The 19,675-nt window shown below is 53.6% G+C and overlaps 1 protein-coding gene across 3 annotated transcripts; it reads left to right on the forward strand.

Annotated features, from left to right (window-relative positions):
• The first annotated feature begins 89 nt into the window (after nucleotides 1-89).
• On the forward strand, nucleotides 90-16,385 carry SLC35B4 (solute carrier family 35 member B4). 3 transcript variants are annotated; one of them, XM_048062604.2, is made up of 10 exons: nucleotides 90-298; nucleotides 3,976-4,089; nucleotides 5,004-5,106; nucleotides 6,117-6,166; nucleotides 7,219-7,300; nucleotides 8,599-8,659; nucleotides 9,463-9,572; nucleotides 10,205-10,280; nucleotides 10,615-10,690; nucleotides 15,817-16,385. In XM_048062604.2, the coding sequence occupies exons 1-10, from the start codon at nucleotides 222-224 to the stop codon at nucleotides 15,995-15,997; spliced, it is 930 nt and encodes a 309-aa protein (XP_047918561.2). In that variant the 5' UTR covers nucleotides 90-221; the 3' UTR covers nucleotides 15,998-16,385. The 3 variants fall into 3 exon arrangements, with proteins under 3 accessions (XP_047918561.2, XP_047918562.1, XP_047918560.1); XM_048062605.2 differs by lacking the exon at nucleotides 15,817-16,385 and adding an exon at nucleotides 11,262-11,471 and having other exon boundaries at nucleotides 93-298; XM_048062603.2 differs by lacking the exon at nucleotides 15,817-16,385 and adding an exon at nucleotides 11,478-15,118 and having other exon boundaries at nucleotides 99-298.
• The last annotated feature ends 3,290 nt before the right edge of the window (nucleotides 16,386-19,675 follow it).

Here is a 19,675-nt window from a genome sequence, read left to right on the forward strand (position 1 = left end):
CGCCGGCGGGAGGAACCGGGGAGGCGTCGCGGGGGCCGCCGGGAGCTGTAGTCTTTTCCGTGCCGGAGCCTCGGTGGTGGTGAACGTAGGGCGGGCGGGGAGCGAACTACCGGCTCCCGGGAGGAAGCGGGGGCGGCGGGGGCCGGCAGGAGCGGGGCCTCGGCCCGGGACCGGGATGCGGTGGCGGCCGGGGACGGTGCCTCCTTGCTCGGGGCGGCACCATGCACCCGGCCGCAGCGGTGTGCCTGGTGTTCGGGGGCTGCTGCAGCAACGTGGTGTTCCTGGAGCTGCTGGCCAGGTGAGGTTGGGGGGGGGGGCAGAGGCTTTTGGGGTAAAACGGGCGGCAGGGAGTGAGGTTTGGGGCCGGAATGGTGTCGGGGAGGGTCCCCCAGGGATGAAGGCCGCAGCGACCTTGGCTTCAGGGCGTTGGGGTGGGGAGGGAGAGGCAGCGGCGCCCCTGGGGGTCTCCGAGGGGTTTGGGGGGAGAGGATTTGGGGGCTCTGAGAGGATCTGGGGGCTCTGAGAGGATCTAGGGGCTCTGAGAGGATTTGGGGAGCTCGGAGACAGCCTGAGGGGGTCTGCGGCCCTCAGGGGGTGGTCGGGGACCTTCACAGCTTGGGGAGCGGGCCCAAGCCCCAGGGCTCCTCGGTGAGGCCAATGGCACCAAGAGGGGCCGGTGTTTGGGGTCAGCCTGGGCACCAAGATGGGATGATATTTGGGGTCGGCCTGGACACCAACAGGGGATGATGTTTGGGGTCCAGCTGGGCACCGACAGGGGCCGGAGTTTGGGGTCCAGCTGGGCACCAAGAGGGGATGATGTTTGGGGTACATGTGGACACAGCATCCCCTTCCAAACCCCGACGGACGAAGGCCAGCACAGCTTGGAGAAGGCGATCGTCGCAGACCTTTAGAGATCCTTAGATCTTTAGGGAAAAAGGGAGTGCCAAACAGAGCCTGGATCTGCCAAGCCAGCGGCGGGGTTACTTGCTTCAAAGTGGGAGACCAGGATGCGGGTCCCATGAGGTGAGGTTGCACATCTCTCCGCAGTCGCTGGATAAAGCAAGAAGCAGATCTTCGTTTCCAAACCTAATTCTGTGATCTTGGAGGGAGAGACCATGCCTGACACGATGTCGTTCCTCTTGGGGCTCGCTCTAAGCTCTGCCTTTCCTGCCTGCTTTGTGCTTCGGCCTCAGCGAGGGAGATGGAATTTCCCCCCTGAAGAGAAAGGGAGCTTCGGATTGGGGATTATCCATTTGCTTGCCACCAGACTTGTGTTGCTTCCAGCCAGACATTAAAACAAAAACGAGCCATTTGGCCCTGCTCAAAGTCTGAATTAGGTGTCTAAACCCCACAAGTCCTATCACAGATACCTAGGAAAAGCTGCTTTTCACACACAAGCTTCTCCTGGGCATTGCCTCACATCTACTTTAGAAATTTCCCCAGTTCCTGTGCCCCACCCTTGCCTTTGTTCACCTTCAGTCCCCAGACTGGGGCAACACTGCTTATTTCTTTGAGTCTTGCTGTTGTCTGGAGGGGAAAGTCCCTCTTGAAAATGAATCTGCCCATAACAAAGAAAGTCTTGGAGCAGGATCGCAGGAAAAAGCAGTGACCAGACAGAGTCAAGTGGGGAATAACAAAGGTAATTGGAAAAAATTTGCTCAGGATTTATGTGGAAAGAGTAAAGGAATGAGGACTATTTAGTCTAGATGTGCCTGAAGACAGACAAAAGACTTTAAATGTGTGGAGAACTGCTGCGGGAAAGACGAAATATTTTTTTTTCTGCTGGGCTCTGGAGAGAGGACAAGAAATAATGGGCTTCTATCCCTATGGAAAGGGTTTAAAGCAGGACAAAAACAAACAAACAAAAACCACACAAAAAAACAGGTTTTATATGTTCTGGCGTCCTTTCCTGGTTGACCCTGGGGGCTGTCTTTTAGCTGTGATGCCAGAGCTTCGTGGGGTGTGCATACAGGCGTGGTTAGAAAGCCCACAATGTGCACGTGGCCTTCGGAAGTTGTGTCCCTGGGAGCTGTCTTCCCTGCCGAGATATTTCAGGCTCAGCATGAGCTCAGTGGGGTTTCTTCCCTTGGTGGTGCAAACTTCGGGGGGTGTCTTGCTCTTCTGCAGGTGCCACCGCAGGCATTCTGTATGAAATCTGGAGTCTTCTGCACCGACGGCCAGAAATCGTTCTCGGAAAAGCGGTTTGGATGTGCTGGACTCGGTCCCAAATGAGAGCATTCTGCATTAACACGACCCAGACTGATGCCCAGAAGCGGGGCTGTTCCGTTTGTTCCCCGCCGATGTGACCAGGAGCCCCACTCCGTCTGCTTTATCCCCGCCAGCCCAGGCGGTCCTCGGAGGCAGGGTGACAATGCCAACGCTTCCATCGTGGTGCTTCCGTGTTGCTTCCAGAGGGCTCTCCGTCAGTTATCTACAGCTGGAGCAGATCTTTGGTTGAGAGATGCGGCCTTTTGGCATTTCTTTTAAGGCTATCGGTGTGTTAGGATTGTGAGTCAAAGGCACGGGCAGGTACAGCCTGGGTTTTTTTGTTTGCCCTTTTTATTATCAGTCAAAATACAACCCTCTGTCAACACTACCGATAACGTGAGGCCGTATATACCACAAGTGACTGGATGCAAGGGTCTGTGGACTGGGAAGAAACAAAGTCTAGTGCGTGGAAACTGTCTTGGTTTATTCCAAGTTTACTCTTGCTTTCTGTTTTCCTACAGAGATAAGGTTTACAGTCCTGTGGCCTGTCTGTGGTTCAGTCTCTCTTCTCTTCCCCCATATAACTTTTGAACCTCGTAACCCCGCTGCGCAGCAGGCATGGAGGTCTTGAGGTTAATTAAGCTCTGAGAAACACGAAAACTGGCAGGTGGGTAGCGGGGAGGAGCTCAGGCTGGGGCAGGCACCAGAAGCTGGCCTTTCCAGGGCCGTTTGGTGGTTATGTGAGCGAAGTGTGTGCGTGCGCAGCAGGGAACCAGCAGCACGCGGCCTCTCTGGTCAGTCCTCGGCTTCTCTGTCACGCCAGAGAAAGGTGCCGTGCCTCCCGCCGCAAATAACAGCGAGCTTTCCGATTTATTGACGTGTCACGGCTTCCCCTGAGCCCGCAGACTGCGTGCCTCCCGGGAAATCCTCTCCTGCTCCCTGTAAGCCTCTTAGGAAGAAGGCAGAGCCCGCAGCAGGAAGGGCTGAGCTGCGTGCAGGCAGTGTTGGTTCAATGTCAGGCCGCTACGCGCTGCCTCGCCCTCGGATGCAGTTCCTCTCCCCTCGGATCAAACACAGAAGGTCGATTTGCTCAAAACCGGTGTCATTACCACGCTGGGGCCCTCTGAGGGGTGCCTGGGGGCTCTGTCGAGTGCAGGAGGGCAGAGGGCCAAAGCTTGCCGGGTGTATTGAAAGCGGGTCCAAGCCACTGCTCAGATGTGGGAAATCTTGGAAGAAGATCCCGTGGAAATCCTGCTGTCTTCCTCCCAGGCGGAACCATCGTTTCACCTGGCCTGTACCGAGCCCAGCAGCTTGCAGGTAGTGAGAGAACCCTACCAGAACCGTTTCCCTGTGAGAAAGAGGCAGCCCCAGCCCCAGGACGGTTACGTGGGTGCTTGATGTCGTGCATTCGCACCCTGTGCTGTGGTGGGAAGTTATGCAGACCCCGATCCGAGCAGTTCTCCTCTTTCGCTTCCTGCCCCGTGTCACCACGTGCCCCGCGGAGGGAGTGGCTGCTTGCTTCCTCTTTGGGAACGGCAGGGGGAGGCACTGGGATTGCTGCACGCGCATCCAGACACGTATCGGTGAGTAAATCCCTGCGGGGAGGTGTATGATAGGAGCAGCAGGAAAACCTGGGTGGATAAAGCCGCAAAATCCCCCCGGGCTGATGCCGACTGTGGGACCAGCCGGTTGCTATCACAGCCCAGCGCACCGTGTGTTCTCTGTGACGTTGCGCTTAACGCTTGTCATCCCTCTCCGCACCTGCAGGCAGTTTCCGGGATGTGGGAACATCGTGACGTTCTCCCAGTTCTTATTTATCGCCGTGGAAGGCTTTATCTTCGAAGCCAACTTCGGGAGGAAGCGGCCGGCCATCCCGATGAGGTACGGTGGATCTCAACGCTTCGGCTTGTTGCAAATCGACGGGCCGTCCGTTATCTCAAGGGGCGTTTAATAAAAATGCCTTATCTGTTTGTCCTGTCCAAATCCCATCCGTTCTGCAGCCTTCGCAAAGCCTCGGTGAGAACCTGTCTCGCCCGTTAAAACGAGAACTCCTTGTTTATTGAGAATACTCAATAGGAAATTGCCGTCAGATTGCATCTGTCCAAGGAGCAGGGCAATATTCCGTACAGTTAAGTCTGCGCAGTGTGAAGAGCTTGCAGTCTCTGGGGCTTGGTGCAACGGGCATGGGAGGGAGAGGTTTACTGGAAGTCTAGCTGGAATCACGTTTGCATTTCTCTGTCAGGGCTTGCCTTGTCCCGGCAATAACCTGGCACGTTCATGCTCTCTTCCCTGGCAAAGTCAAGGGCAAGTTCAGTGCCGTTTGTGGCTGCGTTGCAGCAAGGAGCTCTCTGGGTTAGGTCTCGGACCACGGAGGCGTTCAACGTGGGTTTGAATGGCGTCTTTCACGCAGGGTAGTGATGCCTGCTGGCAGAAACGGAATCCCTTCAAATCAAGCCTTGTCTTACGCCACTGTCCTTAGGAAAGAGAGGTCTGGGAGAAATCCACGCTAAGAGATTCCAGCTGGGGTGTTCTCAGTTCCCCTTGATTCTGCAGTTAGCACAAACCGAGGCAGTGCATGTCAGTCCCCTTCCCTTTTTAAGGACTTCCCTGCTGTATTCAAACTGGATCAATCTCCTCGTGAGTCGTTAGCACAGACCCAAGAGCTAGGTGGGTTCCTGCTCAGCTCCAGACCTCTCTTTGTGCCGCTTCACCTCTTCGTCACGTGTGTCCCAGCCTCTCAGGAGCTACGTGCACAGCTGCGGGCTGGTTTTGCCGACCACCGCTTTGTGTTTCAGGTATTACCTCATCATGGTGGCCATGTTCTTCACTGTCAGTGTGGTGAATAACTATGCCCTGAACTTAAATATCGCCATGCCGCTGCACATGATCTTCAGATCGGTGAGTATTGCCGTGCTGTCCTTTCCCATCTCGTGCGACACCTCTTCCCGTCATCTCTGCAAGCACTTTCCCTGGTAGATGTGTTCTTTCACCCTTTTTTTTGTCCCCCTGAGGACAACAAAACCCTGTGCAAAGCTATATTCCGTCTTAATTGTGGGGGAGCGACCTTGCTGCGAAGCTGAACTGCAAGTTTTATTTCACAGCGTTGACCGTTAAATGTCAACGTAACGTCCCTGGACGGTTGAGGAAACCGAAGCTGGAGCAGACTTCGTCTTTCCCAAAGCGATGGGGAAATAACAGTGACAGAACCAAGGCCAGGCTCTGGCTGTCAGCCTTGGAGGGGCTGAATTGCTGGCCAGAGGGCCCCAGCTTTCCCTTCCACCTCATGACTAGACCTAAGCGGTTGGTGTCCTAGTGGGTGTGCCTTTGTTAAATGCCTCAGGCCGGAGTGGAATGGCTTTGGCGTAGTTCCACGTGAGCTGTTACTGCCTCTGCTTTGGATGGTGCCTTTAAAATGCATCTTCACTTAAATATTTGCATGCGAGTGGCTAAAACATCCATTAAAACTAAAGACAGCGGGGTCCTGGCTGTTGGGAATGTTGGGAATGTTGGAAATCTTTTGGGGGGGGCTGTTCACCCCCAACATATCACAGGGTTGAGATATCAAGAGAGGTTAAAAAGAACTGCACCAGGCAGGGCGCTAGGAGCCCTGCCCCATGTTCTGTAGCGCAGTGTTGGGAGCGGGCCAAGGCCGAGAAGCCCTGCGGGCCAGGAGATCCTAGTCGCCTGTCTGCTCCAGCGTCCTTGTTCCCGAGCTGCCCGGCTTCACTTCTCCCCTCCTCCTAGCCGAAGCCAGACTCCTTCCACCCTGAACCTGTTCTGACGTTTCTCTTCGTGTTTTTGTATTAGTTGCTCGTGGTATTTCTGTGGGGCAGGCACCCCAGACCGAGGAATTTTGTCCTGCTGACCTGTTTTGTGTTTTTTTTTCCCCTCCTCTCTTCTTTCCCCAGGGCTCTCTCATAGCAAGCATGGCTCTCGGTATCATCATTTTGAAAAAAAGGTAAATCACAAGCACCTTTCTTATACCATCAGGGAATGCACTGCCACTGACTTAATCCTGGCTGGTGTTTAGAGCCTTACTCTCTCCTGGTAAATATCCTCGTTTGGCTGATGGCGAGGTTGGGGCACAGAGACGTGCCTGGACTTGAGTAGTTCCCTCTTCTGCACTCCCACTGCTCCTCACTCCTTCATTTAATGCAAGCGTAGACTGAAGAAAGAGCTTTTAAACATGGCTACAGACAAGAATTGTTAGCTCTTTTCCTTCCTCTTTCATCCCAGTACTGCTCCTTGAGGATGGATCTGGCTGGGATGGAGTTAACTTTCTTTGTAGCACCCCGTAGAGTACCGTGTTTGGGATTTGTGGCTAAAACTGTGTCAGCGACACACAGATGTTTTGGCTATTGCTGGACAGTGCTTACGTGGTGGCAAGGCTTTCTCCTTTTTGCACTCTGCCCCCCTTTCCCAGTGAGCAGGATGGGGGTGGGCAAGAATTTGAGAGGGGATGCAGTCAGGACAGCTGACCCCAAAATGGCCAGGGGGATGTTCCGTGCCATATAACATTGTGCACGGCAGGAGAAACCAGGGCAGAGGAATAAGAGGGTTGGGGCACCTTGGCTTCTAAAATATCCATACTTGTGGGAGGAGGTGCAAGATTACTTTTGCATTGTTATTTGTTTTTCCTCACCTATTAAACAATCTTGATCTTGACCCAGGAGTTTTCTTGCTCTCCCTCTCAGGGTCAGCCCACCACAGTGGGCAAAGACATCAGGACAGGATGGTCCTCTCACCAGCCTGGGGTCTGGTTGCGAGACCGATGTGGGCACGGGTCCTTTGCCACAGGCAAAGAGACCTTGGTCCGAATGCTTCATTTTTGGTGCAGCTGGAATAAGTTGGCCTTCTGTCCCCGGCAAAGTCCAGCGTTAGGTACTGGGTACGTGCCCATTATCCCAAGTTCGTACCGGCGTAACGGAGCAAAACGCCAAGCGAGGGAGAAGGAAATGAGCGATGCGAGGCTGGGCTGGGTCGCTGACATCTCTCTTCTCCTCCGCGCAGATACAGCATGTCTAAATACACGTCCATAGCCCTGGTTTCCGTGGGGATCTTCACCTGCACTTTCATGTCTGCAAAGCAAGTGGTAAGGATTGGAGGGGGCCTGAGGGCACAGCCGTGAACCTTTTTGACAGGAGGAGCTGCCCTGGGCACCTTCATCAGTCATTTCCTTTGCCTGATTATTAACGGTGAGACGAGATGTCTCCGAGCTCTCTGTTTCCTGAAAGCACTTGTTCCTGCCCTGTGGGTTGGAGGGAAGGGACACGTGTGTGGTTTAATTTAATTACAGATGCCTTTTATCCTGTGTTATTTAGGTTGCTTTTGGTTGGGAATGAACAAAACATTATTTTGTCTCTTTTCTCTTGCCCTTACCGTGACATGCTACAATCAGGAGCAGGTGAATCCTAAACGAAACTCCTTAAAGAACTCGATTCTTTGCTCTCTTTATCCTTGAAGAGACCGTCAGGTTTGGGAATTTTCCAGACATGTTGTCAGCCAGTGTGGCTTTCTGTGACCCTTGAAATAAAGTTAACGTGTGCTTGGAGAGAAGGAGGGAGCGAAGAAAATCCGCGTGTAACACCGTGGATTTGGGCTTTGCTTGGGGCAGCACCCACAGCCTGAGCTTGTCAACCGAAGACAGAAAAGTGGTGTGAAGTGGTAGCCAAGTAAAAATTGGCTTCACTTAAACCAGCTCTGAGAGGCTGGAAACGAAACACAGCTGTCGAGCCTCAGAGACCCCCATTATTTCCTAGCTGCTTACGCCCTCAGGGTGTCTGAGAAAAAGGCCTGTGCCCTGCAGCCTTGCTCTGAATTCATCCACGTAACTCTCGGCAGGCGTGGGGGTTTGGTAAGGTACGCAGAATTGTGGCAAAAGTGAGTGATCTCCTCTGGCTAACAGCACCTCCAGGCCTGGTTCCCTCGATATCTAGACCATAAGCCAGTTTTAGTACCTAGCTGGGATGTGGCCAGAGCCCTTGATCTTCCCTGCATGCCTGCCCTGAGATGAGGAGAGAGGAATCTGCTAACGGGCCATCTCTGAGAGCTTTCTAGGCAACGCTGATTATTTTTATTGTAGAAGAGTTCAGTCTCTGGCCAAGCCAGGGCATTCCTTTAAGAAAAGCTCCTTTCTTGATCAGACATTCATACTTCCAGCTGGAATCTGGTCCGTTCCTGAAAACGGAGTGGCAAACAAAGTGTGCTGTAGTTGCTACCGCCTCCGTTCAGCGGGGGAAGTGACCGGAGGATGGGAGACCTTGGGCAATCTTTGCTTTCTGGGCTTGCGTGGAGCACAACGCCCAAGCTGCGAGGGAGGTAGAGGCAGGCCCGAATGAGCTGCAGGGCTGTGGTGGCTCGCGATGACCGTGTTGTGTCTCCCTCCACCAGGCGTCTGACTCCGGCTTAAACGAAGAGGACGGACTCCACGTTTTCTTGTGGTGGCTGCTAGGTACGTGAGCGCCCCGTCTCCAGCCAACCCTGGCGGGATATGGACAAGACTTGGCTTTCTAATGTCTGCGGCCGTGTGTGTTGTGATAAACGTGCTGTGGTGTGAGTCCCTGCGCTGATATTAAGTTATGCTTAGCTTCTAGTGGGTGTTGATTCCCGAAGAATGGGGTTTTGTGGCGCTCATTTGCGCCTTTGTACAACGATTCTCTTCATTTGGCCAACAAATCACATACAGCGCCTAAAGGGCTTCTGCAAAGTGACTGTTCTTGTCAGGAAGCAAGCTTTCTGCAGATACCTTCTTTATTTTTCCCTTCGAAAGCAGATTTGCCTAACGTACCTGGTGCTGTGAGCTGTGCTGCAGTGAGGAAGAGGGGCTGTTTCCATTTCAAGCGTTCCCTCAGCACAGAATTTCACTGAGGACTTTCTACAAGCTGGCACTTGAGGGTTTTTTTTATACCTCCAGCCAATTCATTGGTGGTTTTTCAGGGAACCCGGGCCTGATGTTGTGTCAGTAGTGCCAAGCAGCTGTGTCCCTGGTGTCCCACCAACTCAGCTTGCCAGGGCCGAGTCCTCGTTTTCAAGAGCTGATCCTTTGCAGAAGTGCCTTGGCATCTCAGCCCTTGTAACAATGTACCTTTGTCCCCAAGACCGTTATCAGCTTTCTGCCCATCGTGCCAACTCTGGGTGCTTTGGCTTCCGTGACTGTTTTCTTTCACTGAAAGCCCAACAGCAGGAATCCTCAAGCTGGCTAACACGAACTACGGCGTGCCGAAGCAACGCTGCAAGGCTGTGCTTCTGTTCCAGGTATCGCTGCGCTCACCTTCGCCCTCCTCATGTCTGCCAGGATGGGGATTTTCCAGGAGACGCTGTACAAGCGGTTCGGGAAGCACTCCAAAGAGGCCCTTTTTTACAACGTGAGTCGCTGCCTCTCTTCTGTTGCTTTTACTGGGCAGACAGAGCTGCTAAGAGTCCCTTTCCCTCCCATCCTGCACTCAGATCCGTACGGGCAGCTCTGTGAGCTGCTTCAAACAACGGCGGTTTCATCTCCGTGTAGTCCACAGACCCCAAGGAAGTTTCCTGTGGAGGTGCAGCCCACCTAGTGCGTTTTAAACACACGAGAGGCCTGACTTTCTGAACTCCCCCTGCTCAGCAGCAGTCTGGTGACTTCTCTAAAACAGCGCTTCACGTGCAGGAGACCTGCCGGAGGGTGAGGAGTTTCGGAGCAAAAAGCTGAAGATGGGGAGAATGATGCTGAGCCACGCTGTAGGAGGGGAATAGGTCGGGAGGAAAGGGATGATCGCAAGCTTACAGCCTGCATCCCTGGGCTGTAGTAGGTTGCTCTCCAGAAGGAAGGAGTTTTTTGGTGCTGTAGGCGCATGGGACACGGTTAAAGACAGGCAGTCTTCCTGGGGCGGAAATCCAAAGCATCACGTGCTGTGAAGTGTGTGCTGTCATCCATGGAGATGCGCGAGGCTGGCTGCCCAGGAGGAGAAGTGGGGTGGACTCGTATAATCTGTTAACACCGTGTCTTTCCTTTTCCTTCCAGCACGCGTTACCACTCCCTGGCTTTCTCCTCCTCGCCCCAAACATCTACCACCACGCCGTTCTCTTCAGCCAGTCCGGTGAGTGTTGCGCAGACGGACCCTTGCTCTTGTTGTACCTTTCTGTCCTCTGGAAAATGCGGTAGGGAGCTTTCAGTCCAGAAGCTGCGCACATCAGACGGTTGTCTCCAGAGGTTCAAGCCTTTCGAATTTTCAAATTTCAAATTCTCTAATCCCGTCGTGGTCAGTCATGAACAGCGGAGACCTACTCGCTGTCCTTGCATCTCTTGCGTCAGCAGGCTTTGCTCCTTTCCAGCTCACACACGCGTGTCCCAGGCAGCCGTGACTGCAGCAGGTAGATTTTTTTCCCGAAATCCTTCATGCTGAGAGACCTCCTCGTCCTTTCTCCCCGCAGAGCCGTTCCAGATCCCAGTGATTGGGCTGACCCTGCCGATCATGTGGTTCTACCTCCTCATGAACGTCATCACTCAGTATCCTTCCAGTGTGCACCTTGAGACAAGCTGGCGGGGTGGGAGAGGAGAAACGGGGTAGGGAAGCTAGGGATGCTGTGCCCTTGGAGCCTTCCCTGCCTTTAGGAGCTGATGTTTATGTAACTCTTGGAAAATCCAGATAGAAATTGAACCTGGAGCTTACGTTTTTTCCAGAATGACTGAAATCTGCCACCACCTCCCCGTGGACAGGCTGGCTGGTAAAATATCGCAGCGGTTCTGCTAGCCAGTAGAAGGATAGATCGAGAGCCATTCGCAATATCCGTGGGCAGTCTCCCAGGCAGCGAGGACAGATCTGCAGGTCTGATAAAGCCAAGATGCACTAGAAAAAGGGACCCTACGGTCCAGGTCCCTCTTACCAGTTTTATCTCGTTGAGAGGTCACCGTCCCCTGCTGCTGCTCACGCTCCTCCTCGTTTAATCTGTGTTCCCTTGGGGAGGAGAGGGCACTTCTGCAGATCCACTGCCAGGTGTAAAGGGAGAAGTTTGGTTTTAGCACCTGCCACGGAGCTAAAAGAAGCTGTAAATGCTGCATGTCGCTAACCTTTTGCTAGCACATCAGCTCTCGCTGCTGTCCCGGAGCAGGCTCGGGAGAAGTCTGGGAGATTCAGGCTGTCCCCGAGGTAGAAACGCTGAGCTCAGGAGAAGGGATTTTAAATTCCTTCGTAACCAAACCAGGGTTATCCGTTGCCCAACCCGTTGCGTTCCCGAAGCCGGGCCACCCTCCCTCTTCAGCCCTGATGCCCCCTTACCTCCGCCCCCTCACCCAGATACGTCTGCATCCGGGGCGTCTTCATCCTCACCACGGAGTGCACCTCCCTCACCGTCACGCTGGTGGTGACGCTGCGCAAGTTCGTCAGCCTCATCTTCTCCATCCTTTACTTCCGCAACCCCTTCACGGCCTGGCACTGGCTGGGCACCGCCTTTGTCTTCGTGGGGACCCTCATGTACACGGAGGTGTGGAACAGCCTCGGGCCCCTCCTGGCCCGCTGGAGGAAGAGGCCGAAGGAGGAGTAACAGCCGGGGGACTCTCTGCGGGGACCTTTTTATTATTTTATAGAGCAGAGCAGCAGGGAATTCCCCCCCCCCCCGAGAGGGGTTGTTTTTATAACAGGGGAGGTGTTGGCTGTGCCAAGCTCCTGGGAATCATGGAGCCTCCGCTGGGAACCTGCCTGGAATGGATCACGGAGGGAGGATACAGTTATTTTTGCAAGGTTGCATTTTTTTAATGCAACCCCTTTTGCTCCCCCACCCTAGTTTTTTTGTTTTTCATTTAAATAACCCTTTTAAATTAATTTAAAAGCTGACCCAGTCCTCTGCTAGGAGCCCAACCATGTCGTGGTGCTTTTGTACACTCCTCCCAGCTTCGGTGAGCTGGGCCCTGAGCCTGTTTGGTGCCGTCCTTTAACGTCCAGGTCGCTGTAGCAGATGGGTGAGCCCCTGGGAATCCCCAGCCGCTGCTGTTTGTGCAGCAGGTTTGTAGTTACACTGGAAATGCCAGACCTGGCTGTTAAAACTTGAGTCCTTGCTGCTTGATCCTGACTCTTTCTGGGAGGGCACTGGATGTACTTGTAGCTGCCACCTTCTCCGGAATCCCGTCAGCCCAATAGACCTGCGCCACGGAGTGGCTCAGGGGGCTTATCCCTGAGACCCGGCTGGGAGCCTGAGGAAAACAAAGAGGTGATGCCAAGGTGCCAAAATGCCGCCGCATCACCTTCGTGGCTTTCCCGGGGGGGTGGTGCGGTGCTGTCAAGGCTTAGCTGAGCCCTCATGGGTCGTCCTGATACCCTATGACGTGGAGGGGTCGTAGGTTCCTCCTGCTTCCGTTAGCTCCTCGGTGCAGGTCACTTTTCCTCCTTTCTCCTTCACCCGAGCGTGGTCTCAGGGGGATTTGTTGCCAGCAGGCAGCTGTAACAAACCGCTGAGCCCCCAACACGCTTGTGGCCTCCCCCAGGCCACCCCTTCACAGAATCACAGAACGGTTTGGGTCGGACGGGACCTCAAAGCCCACCCAATTCCACCCCCTGCCACGGCAGGGACACCTCCCTCAGCCCAGGCTGCCCCCAGCCCCATCCAGCCTGGCCTTGGGCACTGCCAGGGATGGGGCAGCCACAGCTCCTCTGGGCAGGGCCTCACCACCCTCAGAGGGAAGCGTTTCTTCCTTTATCTAATTAAAATCTGGCTTTCCTTAGTTTAAAACGGTTGCTCCTTGTCCTGTCACTACACGCCTCAGGGTACGAATGATGCCAAGGAACTAGAGCAGGGCCAGTACAGCTGAGCTTACTTCTGCCGCTGGGCGGGGGCCGGTTTTCCTGTCCCTTCGCCCAGCTCTCTCCTTTCCTTTTCTTCTCCCACTCCTTGGGGATCAGCTTCACCAGGCGTGGGGACAGTTTTGCTGAGTGTCACCTCTCTCCTGACGCTCAGACAGCTTGCGGGAGCTCCGGGTGCCTGTCCCCAGCGTGTAGAAGGTGTCTCGCAGCAAGGTGAGGAGCAGCAGCCATCCTAGGGGCTGCTCACCGTCGGGCAGAGCAGGGATCGGCGCACAGCCTTGTCTCAGTCTCGGAGCAGCAGGGAGCACGCACGGTTTTGGGGAGCACACGAATTGTTTTTGCTGCCTTGATTTTCCCGTTCATTGTGACTCTGCCCCTGCACAGCCACGGCCACGGACGCATCCAGCACTGTCAGCCTGATTTGCGTCAAGCCTGGCTAAGGAAGGGCAGGGGCTGTGCTTGGGTGTTCCTCCCCCCAGCGTCCTGATGGCTTGGGGTATTTAGTTTTACTTACATCTCCAACGTCAGACCTGCGGCCAGGCTCGTGGCGGCTTCACCTTGGCCAGCAGCAAAGCGCCGTGCGGCCCCCTTTGGGTGTGGGGGGAAGGAGGAGGAAGAGCAAAACCAGGCAAGGCTGTGGGTAGAGCTAAAGGTGGTTTAATAAGGACAGGAAAGAGGAAGAGCAAAATAAACACGGTGCGAAGACGATCAGTCACCACCTCGCGGGTAGACCTATGCCAGCAGTCCCCAGGCAAAAACCGCCGTCCCCAAACCCCTTCCTCTCCATTTTTATCACTGATTTTTATCTGGGGCAGCCGTCCTGGCTCTGCCAGCTTCCTGCCCGGCCATAGCCTGTGCACAGTGGGGGCAGAGAGGGGAAAAAGGAGGCCTCGATGCTGTGCAAATGCTGCTTAGCAATAGCTGAGGCGTCGGCGTTCTGGTTTAGTCACGAGCCCTGCTGCTGTTTTGGGGACGCTGGAGCCAGCAGCACGCTGATGGGCCCTGCAGCTCAGGTCCTACCCAGGCAGTGAAGGGTTTTCCCTTCTGGGGTCGGTTTTTCCTGAGCCTGAAAAAAAAAAAAAAAACCTCTCGAGTGTCCCAAATGGGAGATTTCCAAGGATTTTGTAGGTGGGGAGGCAGATCCCCAAGAGCTTCCCTGCACGCGGCGCAGCTCAGCTCGCGCTTCCAGCTGTTTGCGCAGGACCGGAGAGAGGGAAAACTGCTCCTGCAGCTCGCTCTTCAAAGCTGTTTACGCAGAGCCTCAGCCGAGGCAGCGAGGCACGGGCAGGGAAGGCAACCCAAGCCGAATTCAGCGCGAGAGCATCAGGGATGCTACCCGACAGGATCGCGTCTCGAGGGGGAAAACACCGCTGTGACGCCGGGCTGCAGGCAGGAGCTGTGCCCACAGCCGGGCAGCAGGAGCTGTCACTCCTGTTTCGGGGCTGTGGCTGTGGGTTTTTGGAGCCTGGCTCGGGGATTTAGCAAAGCGAGAGCCGAGCGGGTGCCTGAGGGACTGTACCATACTGTACATAGCCCCCTCGCTGGGCCGCCCTTTGTCTCAACGAGCTTGCACGTCGTCTCCGATTTCTGTGACGCTGGTAGGCTTGGGGAGTTTTCAGGTTTCTTTTCTTGAACCATGTGCTGTTCTCGGGCTTCACGCGAGCCAGGTGTCCACCATGGGTTATTTTTTTTGTTGTCAGGGTATTTCTGTTAACTGTTTACGGTGTGGTCTGTGTGTTTCTGGGTGCGTATCACTGTTAGTGTCACAGACGTGGCAGCGATTCCTTCCCTGCTGCAGGCGAGCACGCCTGGTTGTAAGGTGGAGAAAAGGTCTGTGCAGAAGTGCCCCAATAGCCAAAACTAGTATTTGAACCCAGGTTCCCCCCCCCAAAAAAAATGGGGGTACTGATTTGTTCGGGTTTTATGTTTGCTGTAGAAGTGATAGCACACATTTTTTTTTAGCAGAGGTTGGCAAAGTGAGGAGCCAAAGTGCTTTTGGACCCGTGTTTCGGATTTACAGAGCTTTTGGGTTGGCTGGTTTAGGGTACTTGTGAAGTTGTTTTTTTGGTTTGTTTGTTTGTTTTTCTTTCTTTTTGTCTGTTTTGTTTTCTGAGCAAAATAAATGTCTCCTCTTCAAAGCATGCTGCTCCTCGTGTTTCTCCATTCATGCTTTGCTGCTGGCCATCAGCTGGCCGCAACCCGAAAATTCCTGGGGCTCTGAAATTATCACACAGTTTATCCTTCCTTTAATATGAGAGAGAGTAGGAATGGCTCGGCCTTACCAGGCTTCGAGGGGAAAGCTCAGCCTTCTCTCTCTCCCTTGCCACCGTCGCAGAGCAGGAGATGGGTTTTGCTACCAACACAGCTGGAAGAAGCAGCCCGATAACCAAATGGCCCCAGGAAGCCTACGAGTGCCCCCTGAATTCGTGAATAATTTGCACTTTAACGTTTTGGTTGCTGGGAATACAAAGAAAGCGTGGTTAAGCAATAGCAAAGCAAAGGGCCAGGCTGGATGGGGCCTTGGCCAACCTGAAGCGCAGCTCCGTGTGTGTCAGCTCCTGCCCACGTCCCTTGGGCGCTTTCTGCTCATGCCGAGCCTTTGCTGTCTCCAGGTGGTGCACCCTGGTGGTGCCACCTTGCCCAGTTCTCCTTTTCCCTCCTCCGCAGCCCTCGTCCCCTTCGCTGTCCCTTTTGGCTCTGGTTCCTCCCGACGGGGAATTGAACTGGGGTCTGGGGTGGGCACGGGAGGTGGAGGATGGTAAAAAAGAGGACGGGTGGCCAGGGAGAGGCTCCTATTTAATTGCACTTAGAGTAAATTATATCCATTAACGTGCTGCAGAAAGTCTCTAATTGCACCCGGACTGGGGGACCTGGCCCGGGGCAGCGGTTTGAGCCGGGACCCCAAAGCGGTTGGTACTGGGGAAAACATCAGGATTTTAGGTCTCCAAGCAAAACTCGGCGTTTCTGGTTTTTTTTCTGCTTCGCTTGCCCTGCTGCTGTCCCAGGAGGTGCAGAAATAACAAATGGGGCCACTCCTGGCATCAGCACTTAACCGTTAACTCGGAGCCGAGCCGTCCAGCCTCCTGCACGGGACGTGATTTAGAACAGAGCTCCAGAAATGAAGTGATTATCGCAGTCTTTCCAGAACCCCCCGAGGACATCTCCATCACTGCAAAAGCGATGATGTGGTGCTGATGACACGGCATCAAAATCCTGGCCATCGCTTCACATTTAGCACGCCTTTAAACCTCACAGCTTTAATGGGCACACTTAATTCCTCAGCAGTTACTGAGAGTATATGTATATATAATTCAAGAAATCATCTTTCCCCAGATCCTGGCAGCCTTTTGTTTAATAAATCTTCATTGTCCGGGCTCCGCTTTCATCAGCTCAGAGATTTCTGTTCAAAATCTTTTGCCTTTCATTAAATCCAGGCTGGTGTTTATTAATGCTTTCAATCTTTCCTCGGCGCGCCGCAGCCCGGCTCGCCTTGGTGGGCTGGGAAAAAACAAAGATTTTATTTTTTTTTTATTAAAGCGAGAGGGAAAGCCTTGAACTCCTTTGGGAACCTCAATGAAATCCTTGTCACTTCCAAGGTGTAAAAAACCTTCTTGCGCCACTAAATTAAATGAGAGGGGAAGGAGAGGGATAAAGATGTCTCCGTAAATCACTTGGAGCCTCACAGTTCATTTCTGTTCAGCACCTTTCATTACAGCGACCGTAAATCGGCAGCGGGAGCCCAAGAGGGTAGGAAGGTGCGATTTATTGACATGGGAAATCCGGGAGGTTCGGGGGGGATGCACAACCAGTATTTTTGCCCCCGGCGTGGCCCAGGCTCACAGGTGAACTTTGTGCTGAACTCCATCGACCAAAGGACCTCAGCGCAGGGCTCAGTGCTAGGTACAGGTACGTTCATTTACCCCTTTAAAGCCTGAGAGGGTGGAGGTGAAGCAGGAGCACCCGTTAGAGCCTCACAGCCCCTTTTCCCTTGCAGGAGGTGCTGGGGGACAGGCAGGTGGCACTGAGCCCCTCCATCAGCCACCAGTGGTGGCTCGGTGGTGGAGCCCCGTCCCAAGAGCCTGGAAGGGGGCGCAGCCCTTGGAGCCCGGTTGGCCACGAGGGTTTGTAGCCACTCGGGTGTTTCAGGTGGCCTGAGATCACAGCAGCTGCCTGCAATCGCGCTAAATGCAGCGGTGGGGAATGTGAGAGGTGGAGGGCATGTATCAGAGGCAAGAAGACATCAAGTGAAATAAGGGAGAGGGATCCTGCATGGACCTGCAGTCCTTTGTGGTCTCCAGTGTTGACAAATTGAAGTCACAATGCATGGGATTAATGCAAGAGCTACCACTCCTGGCTCCTCGGGAACCCAAAGAAGTCTCCAGCGTATGGGAACCCATCCTCGAGCTGCTGCAGGCTTCGTGGGGCCACCGCCAGCTGGGACGGGGCGGCCACGGGGAGCCTCCGCGCTGTCACCACCCACGGCAGCACAGAGTCACGGTGCGGGCCTCAAAGGAGCTCCTCTGGAAGCACCTTCAGCACGGGGGATTTTTCACCATGGTTGACGTTGATTTACGCCTTCGTGCTCCTACTTGCTCCGAGGTACGAGCGGGGCAAAGCACGAATGATAAAAATGTAGGCGCCGCCTCCTCCCTGCAGGAAAAAAGAAATTCAGGCTCAGCGGCGAGGGCTCTTCTCCCTCTGCCTTCCAGGAGACACAACAAATAGCTCAGAAGCTTGAAATATTTCCTACAGGTTACCAGAAGGCTATGTCCAGGGAGAAAGATTTACTGCAGAGCCTACCCCGGGTACCAGGAGGCCTTTGCTTGAGCTCCAGCTCCGCAGGAGCGGGCGCTTGGCTCCCATTGGGCTGGCGATGGAAAAAAAACTGGTATATGGCTGGGGGGACCCAAAACTGTCGCAGTGACACCGTAGAAGTGTGGGGTGAGAGCATAGAAAGCCCAAACCGGTCCCCTTCAAACCGTTCGTCAGGTCTTGCTTGCGTCAGGGATGCGAAGAGAACCACGGCTGCAGTCAGCGTAATCACGGCAGCGCTTCTCGCCCCCGCTACTGCGCTGTTAAAAAAAAAAACACAACAAATTATAATTCATTTTGACAGCTGCCAAATTAGCAGCATGTTACACGGCGTATTCAATTAGACAAGCTCCCGAGGGAGCAGGCGGAGCTCGCGGGGCAGGCAGCCGCTGCCGGGATGCGGCGTGGTGCTTCGGAAAGGGGATTTTTGGAAACGGATGTGGGTGTTCAGCAGGGGAATGAGCAGCCCTTCAGTCACTCCTGGCAAATTCACCATCTATTTCTAGAAAATAAAAAAAATAATAAATAAAATAAAATAATAAATAAAATTAAATTAAAATAAAATAAAATAATAAATAAAATAAAATAAAATAAAATAAAATAAAATAAAATAAAATAAAATAAAAAATAAAATAAAATAAAATAAAATAAAATAAAATAAAATAAAATAAAATAAAATTAAAATAAAATAAAATAATGTAGTTGCTGGATTCATAGTGGTCTCACTCGCAAGTCAAGCCCCGACCAGCCCAGCCCGTATCGGTGACGATAGTGGAGGAGGGAGGCAGGAGATGAAGGTCAGAGAACCAAACCAAAGCTTTTTACGCCCATTTTTATTTTATTAATTTGGGAAGTGGGGGCTGGAGAATCTGAATCGTCTCCCCTAGCCTGAGCAGCCCGCCCTGGCTGCCGGCGTACCCTGGGGTCACCTGTGGAGCATCGCGGCCTCCGGTACCCAGCGAGCCCGGCAGCTCTGCAGGAGGAGGAGCAGCTGCCCTGGAAGCCTTCCCTGAGCTGCGAATTAAGCTTTAGCTGCCAAACTTCACATCCTCTCCTTCAGGCAGAGGGCTGTGTTAAAACACCGTCCCCTTACGTCTAACGAACCCGTCGGTCCTTAATTCAGCAGCTCCTTGTCCTACAGCATCCACGTTGCTACCGGCCTGGGGGAGGACTTGGGATAAACCAGCTGCCCTCGACTTCCCCAAGCACCTCGGCATAAGCAAGGTTAAGACCTGGAGTAGAAACGTTGGAGCCCTGGGGTCTGACCCAGTCCTGAAGGACTCCCATGGGATGGCATGAGCTGCTGGCATTGCTCCCTGCCGTGCCACGGGGCTGGGACAAGCACACGTGGTCCCTCCTCGGGCTGGTAAAACCATCTCAATTCATGTGGAAGAAACCACAGCTACGAGTAGTGTTGAATGTTTAATTTAAAAAAGGGAAATTAAACAGCTTGCTATGCTCCCCTCCGTAAAATTCAAGACTCGGAGACTTGCTTGACTATGAGTAACTTTAGGTGCTACTCTGCTGTAATCCAAACACGCTTCCTGCCAATGAAAACAGAGTTCCCCAAAACAGCCCCGCGTTTATCTGCCAGTCTATAAATATAAAGGCACCGAGCTACACGTTCTGTGCTTTCAGCCAGAAATAAACGCCCTGAACTAAGAACGATGAACGGCGATGCTTCCCAATCTGCTGAACGAAACGTAAATGTTACGGATTGGAAATCTTCTGCCTTCGAACTCAGCCAGGTGTTCCATGCACCGGGGCGCACAGGCAAAGGACACGGCCATATAATGTGCTTTTTTGCAGGAATCTCATAAATGGGGTGGGCAGCTCGGTCTGCTGGGGAGTGGGATGGGAGCAAGTGAGAGCACACGGCAGTAAAA

This window comes from Anser cygnoides, chromosome 1, assembly GCF_040182565.1.
Source record: "Anser cygnoides isolate HZ-2024a breed goose chromosome 1, Taihu_goose_T2T_genome, whole genome shotgun sequence".
In the NCBI taxonomy this organism is placed as follows: Eukaryota; Metazoa; Chordata; class Aves; order Anseriformes; family Anatidae; genus Anser; species Anser cygnoides.